At 64.9% G+C, this 5128-nt stretch overlaps 2 protein-coding genes across 2 annotated transcripts in view; one reads left to right on the forward strand and one right to left on the reverse strand.

Annotated features, from left to right (window-relative positions):
* Positions 1 to 710, forward strand: part of SNPH (syntaphilin) — a 5050-nt gene extending 4340 nt beyond the window's left edge. The window contains exons 5-6 of the mRNA XM_010569756.1: positions 429 to 536; positions 595 to 710. Of these exons, the coding sequence (XP_010568058.1) occupies positions 429 to 536; positions 595 to 710 (224 nt within the window). The remainder of the gene's footprint in view (positions 1 to 428; positions 537 to 594) is intronic.
* A 1484-nt stretch (positions 711 to 2194) lies between these two features.
* Positions 2195 to 4282, reverse strand: SDCBP2 (syndecan binding protein (syntenin) 2). Its single transcript, XM_010569430.1, has 8 exons — positions 4213 to 4282; positions 4016 to 4091; positions 3669 to 3772; positions 3341 to 3502; positions 2823 to 2998; positions 2586 to 2757; positions 2357 to 2448; positions 2195 to 2249 (listed from the first exon to the last, which is right to left on the reverse strand). The coding sequence occupies exons 1-8, from the start codon at positions 4264 to 4266 to the stop codon at positions 2195 to 2197; spliced, it is 891 nt and encodes a 296-aa protein (XP_010567732.1). The 5' UTR covers positions 4267 to 4282.
* Between the last annotated feature and the right edge of the window lie 846 nt (positions 4283 to 5128).

Here is a 5128-nt window from a genome sequence, read left to right on the forward strand (position 1 = left end):
CCACCCCAGCCGCGGGATGGGCTGTCGCCCCGTCGCCAGCCCCGGGGGCAGCACCCAGCCCTGACACCCCCCCCTGCACCCCGACACCCCCCGCCCGCCCCCACGGACTCGACTGCTGATTGTAAAGCCCCCCGCCATGTCCCCGCTCTCCCGGGCTCCTTCGTTGGCCCTGGCTCGTTATGCAGCCCTGGGGGGGGTGGGAAAGGGCCGGGGGGGGTTCTGTGGGTGTATCGGGGTGTGCTGCTCCCCCCCCAGCTCCTTTGTCCTGGAGGAGGGAAAGGACTGTTGCTGGAAGAGAGGTGCCAAGCGGCGATGTCGGATGCGGCACCGAGCATCGTGCTGCAGCCCCCTGCCCGATGGACGCCGCGGTGCCTCCAGCTGCTGGGGGGGGGTTACGGGGCTGCACCCCACTGGGTGGGCTCTCCCTTCATTGCACTCGCTTTCCAGTTGTCCTTGCTCTGTCCCGCAGCCAGCCCTGCCACAGATGGGCAATGGCGAGGAGCCGCACAACAGCAGAGAGAGCCAGGGGGGCCACAGTGGGGACCCCCACCCTGGGTGCATTTCATGCTCTGTGTGCGGGTTGCACCTCAACAGCAAAGTCTGGCTGCGGGCAGGAGGATGGCAGGAACCCGCCTGGACGCAGGGACCAGTTCTGGACTGGTTCGGGAGGCAGTGGGAGCCCGTGGGGCACCTTCGCCCTGGCCTGCTGACCCGCTTCGGTGTCCGTCCTCCTCCCTCCGGCAGGATGGTGCCCTGGCGGGGCTCTCTTCAAGCCGCCCATTGCTTGGGAGATGCCTCCCTGCTCTGGGATGGAACCGGACTGGGGCTCCCGCGCTGCCGAGCGAGGCCGAGCAGCCCTGGGGGAAGCTTCGGTCCCTCCCTCCCTTTGCTTTGCACTATATTCACTTTTTTTTTTTGGTACAGACTGAAGCCCGGTTGTTGGGGGGACCAAGGTGGCGGTGAGCTGGAGGGGGGAAACCCCCAGCCTTGGCTCTGGCTGCCACAGAGCGGGACCGGGGGCTCTTGTGGTTTTGGCAGAGGTGATGCTGGCGATGCTGGTGATCCTACCTTGTGCCGGAGCTTGGGGATGCCTTTGCTGGGAGGCAGCGAGGGGGTGCAGGCAGGGCTGTGCAGGCAGAGCCGAGCATCTTTGCCTGCCCTGGCCCCCCAGCCGAATCCCTGCTTTGCTGGTGGCCTCCGAAAAAAAAAAAGAAAAAAAAAAAAATGCCTTTTTTTTTTTTTTTTGAAAAGCAAAGACAGCAAGGATTGCTCAGTGGGGGCTGGCGAGACGCGAGACTTGGGGCTCCCCCGGGCGCGCGGCGCTCCCACCCCCACGAATGTCTGTGGCTTCTTCGTGACTTGAATTAACCGTGTTTCCCCATCCCACCCCGCTCCACCACCCATGGGTGCCACCGGCCGGGTGCCCTGGGAGCCAGCGATGCTCCACATGCTGGCATCCACCGGTCCCCGTAGGGGCTCACACCGCGTCCCACACGCCCCGTGCTTCCCCGCATCCCCCATCCGGTGGCTGGGAGGACGCGGAGCACCGGCTCTGCCCGTGCTGGGGGCGGCGGAGGCGGCGGCAGCCGCTGGCACAGCACCGGGTGCCGGGTGAAGTATTGGGGGAGAAACGGTGGCAAGACAGCCGGGGCGGCCGATGTAAGCGGAGCTAGGATATACGCCTCTTGTGCAATGTATTTGTGGATCTGTGTACACGTCTGTTAGACTATCCAAAGCTTTGCCAAGAAATAAATGTAACGATTATATTTGAAAGACAAATCTATACAATATATTTTTTAAATACAGAACTGAAAAAGCTGTAACCCCCCTTTTCTTGTTTCCCCTGTCCTGTACTCACTGTCTGTGGTGGATGTAATAAACGTCGCTGGGTCTGTGTCTGCTTTGGCTGGAGCCAGCCTTTGGCGTCTGCCCCGAGGGGGGCTGGCCCAGGCGGGGACACGGGGGGACACGGGGACCCCAGGACGGTGGGAGGCACGTGCCCCATCCCTGCCGATGAAAGGGAGGAGAGGACATCGCAGGCTGGGAGTTCCCCCATGCCACCCGGCGGCCACCAGCCTCTGTAGGGATGAGGGGTTTTGTGCTAAGCCAGCTTCTTTTGGGGATGCTGCGGGGGGTACCTTCGCAGCCCCTCCAAGCTTCCAGCGTCAGCCCTCTTGGGACGGCAGCGATCGCATCAGAGGTCGGGGACGGAGTGGTCCATGGCTGACTTCACCAGCCCCGCCGAGAGCCTAGGCACAGGGACGGGCGCTCAGCCGGGGGAGTCTGGGGGGCCCCTCGGAGGGTCCCGTGGGGCCACGGCAGGGTGGGGGTGGGCACCGCGGCCCCACGATCTCACCGTTTGACCATGTGCTCGTAGATCACGGTGGGGATGATGGTCAGCGTGACCACGTTCCCGGCCCCTGCCAGCACCTCCGTCAGCTGCTTATCCTGCGGGAGAGAGCGGGTGGGTCCCGTGGGATGCCCGGCTCTGCCCACCATGGCGTGGCAGCTCCTTACGGCTCCCCTGGCCGGATCCCGGGCACCCCCGGGCGCATTCGGCACCGCCGGTTGTGCGCAGCCCCTACCTTCATGCCGATGACGTTCTGGCCGTTCACCTCGCAGATGCAGTGGTGGGTGAGGAGGCCGTTGCGGGCGGCAGAGCTGTCCTTCGCCAGCGACACGATTTTCCCCTTCTTGACCACGATGCCGATGTGGCCGTTGCTGTCCTTGTGCACGGTGACGGTGCGCTGGAAAGGTCTGCGGGGAGACCGCGGTCAGTACCGGCACTGCCGGCGGCATCGCCTGCCCGCCCGCCCGCTCACCTGTCCCGCACCACCATGACAATTTTCTCTGGGGACGCCTTCTTCAGCGCCCGCTGCGCTTTGTCGCTGCTCCAGCCCGTGCAGTTCTTGCCATCGATCTGCAGGATCTGGTCACCGAAGCGCAGCCCCACCAGTGCTGCCGGCGAGTTGACCTTCACCAGCTGCACGAAGATGCCCTGGGGACACGGGGGGAGCGATGGCACAGGGACTGGGAAGCCGTGCCATGCCATGTACCACGCTGTACCATGACACACTGTGCCATAATGCACCATGCTGTGCCGCACTGTGCTGTGCCGTGCCATGCTGCCATTTAATGCCACGCATTGCCATGCCGTGATGTAGCGTGCCACGTCACGCTGCACTGTACCATCGTGCTTGTGCCCTGCCTTGCCATGCAACATCATGCCACGCTCCCCCATACCATGGTATGGTGAACCACAACATGCTGTGCCATGCCACAGTGCACCGTACCATGCCGTGCCGTGCCACACCGTGCCACGCCAGCCCAGCCCCCTCACCTGGTCGACGTTTTTCAGCTGCAGCCCCGTCTTGCCCCGCTCATCCTTGCACAGGTGAATCTCCCGCACACCTGGCTTGATCTCTGCCCGGCGCAGCCCCACGTTGTTCCCGGTCAGGGGGGCAACCAGCTGGCCTGGGGGGGGCCCGGCGGGTGTCAGCGCCTGCAATGGAGCCAGGGGTCAGTGGAGCTGGTGGGGGCACAGGGCCCTGTGCACATCACCCCGCAGGCAGGATACATCCCGGAGAGCCCCCCCTCTCAGCAGCGATGCTGTGGCACAGGGGGAGCCCTGTGCAGGACAGGCGAGAGTCGCCAGCCCAGACACCTACAGTGCTGCTTTCCGGGAGCAGGTTCTTCTGGATCTCTTCACTGGAAAGAGCCAGCCCCATGTAGTTTTCCAGCTCAGCCAGGTTTGGGTACAGCATGGGCGGTGCTGCGGGACACACCGAGAGTGGCCTCAGCTCGCGGGGTCCCTAACCCATGGCCATTGCCACCACCCCCCCCCAGGATCCTTCCCAGGACCATGGGCCAGCAGAAAGAAACTCCCAAATCCCATCGCCTACCCATGCACTGAGCTGTGGCAGGTCTCAGCTGAGCTCCCCTGCACGGTGAGCATCATTCCCCCCCGCCCCCAGACAGCCTCTTGACAGGGAGAGCCGATCGCAACCCGCGTTACCGGTGTCTGAGACGAGCTTCGGCTTCTCCGTGAGCACCGTCGTGGCGGGTGTCCTTACCCCGGCAGCTGCCTGTGCCTGCCAAGAGATGGAGCTTGCTCAAGGCTCTGCCCCCCAGCCCTGGGGACCCTCCAAGGATGGGACCCCACAGGGACCCATCAGGGTCTGCTCAACCCCCCCATAATGCCGCTGTGCTGACCTGCAAGATCTGGTGGCCCTTCATGTCCTCCAGGGAGGGGTAGAGCGTTGCCATCGCTGCTGCCGCCGCACCTGGGGACGGGTTGGTTTGGGGATGGGGTACCTCTCCCCAAGCATCCCTCCCGGCTCATGTGCCCAGCTCCGTGTGCCGGAGACGGGCTGTCACCCGGGGCCTCCGGTGTGACTCAGGGCCGTGTCACTGGGGTCACCGCCTCCACCAGTTCCCGGCAGGTGGGACACGGGCACCCCAGGCATTGCTCGGCTCGTAGTGGGTCCCACTCCCCATGTCCGCCTGCCCAGCGGGGCCCTTCCAGCATCACCCGGAGACAGGAGTGGGATGTCCTACGGGAACAGCCCCTCCGACCGCTCCTTGCAGTGCCCCCATCAGTCCCCTCTGCCGCCCCCCCGCGCACCTCACGCTGTGCCCACGGCAAGGCTGTGCCACCCAGCCCTGCCCCACGCCGTCGTGTGTCCCGAAACACACTGTCCAGTCCAAAACTCGGGGCGTAGGGGCCAAATCCAGACCCAACTCCAAGCCCTGCAGGAACCGGGCAGGATCCCACATGCAGCCCAGGGACCACAGCACCATCTCCAGATGGATGAGGACCCCCCCCCCCAAAGCCCAACCCTGGCACCCCTGGACTCACCTGCCAACAGCTCCCGGCTCCCTGTGCCACCCTCCGCTCGGTCCCCGGCTTTTATAGCCGTGCCCAGCCCAGGGAGGGGCCAGGCAGCCTCAGCTGATCGACACCCCCGCCAGGTAGGGCACAGGTGAGGAAGAGGATGAGGAAGAGGAAGCCAAAGCTGCACGGGGCCCTGGCACTGCAGGGAAGGGGACAGGGATGGGGATGGCTTTCTGTGGGTTCAGGCATCCTGAGGGAGCAGGGATGGGGCTGTGCCCACCCCCCCCAGCCACT

Source organism: Haliaeetus leucocephalus, unplaced genomic scaffold (genome assembly GCF_000737465.1).
Source record: "Haliaeetus leucocephalus isolate CR32 unplaced genomic scaffold, Haliaeetus_leucocephalus-4.0 Scaffold273, whole genome shotgun sequence".
NCBI lineage: Eukaryota > Metazoa > Chordata > Aves > Accipitriformes > Accipitridae > Haliaeetus > Haliaeetus leucocephalus.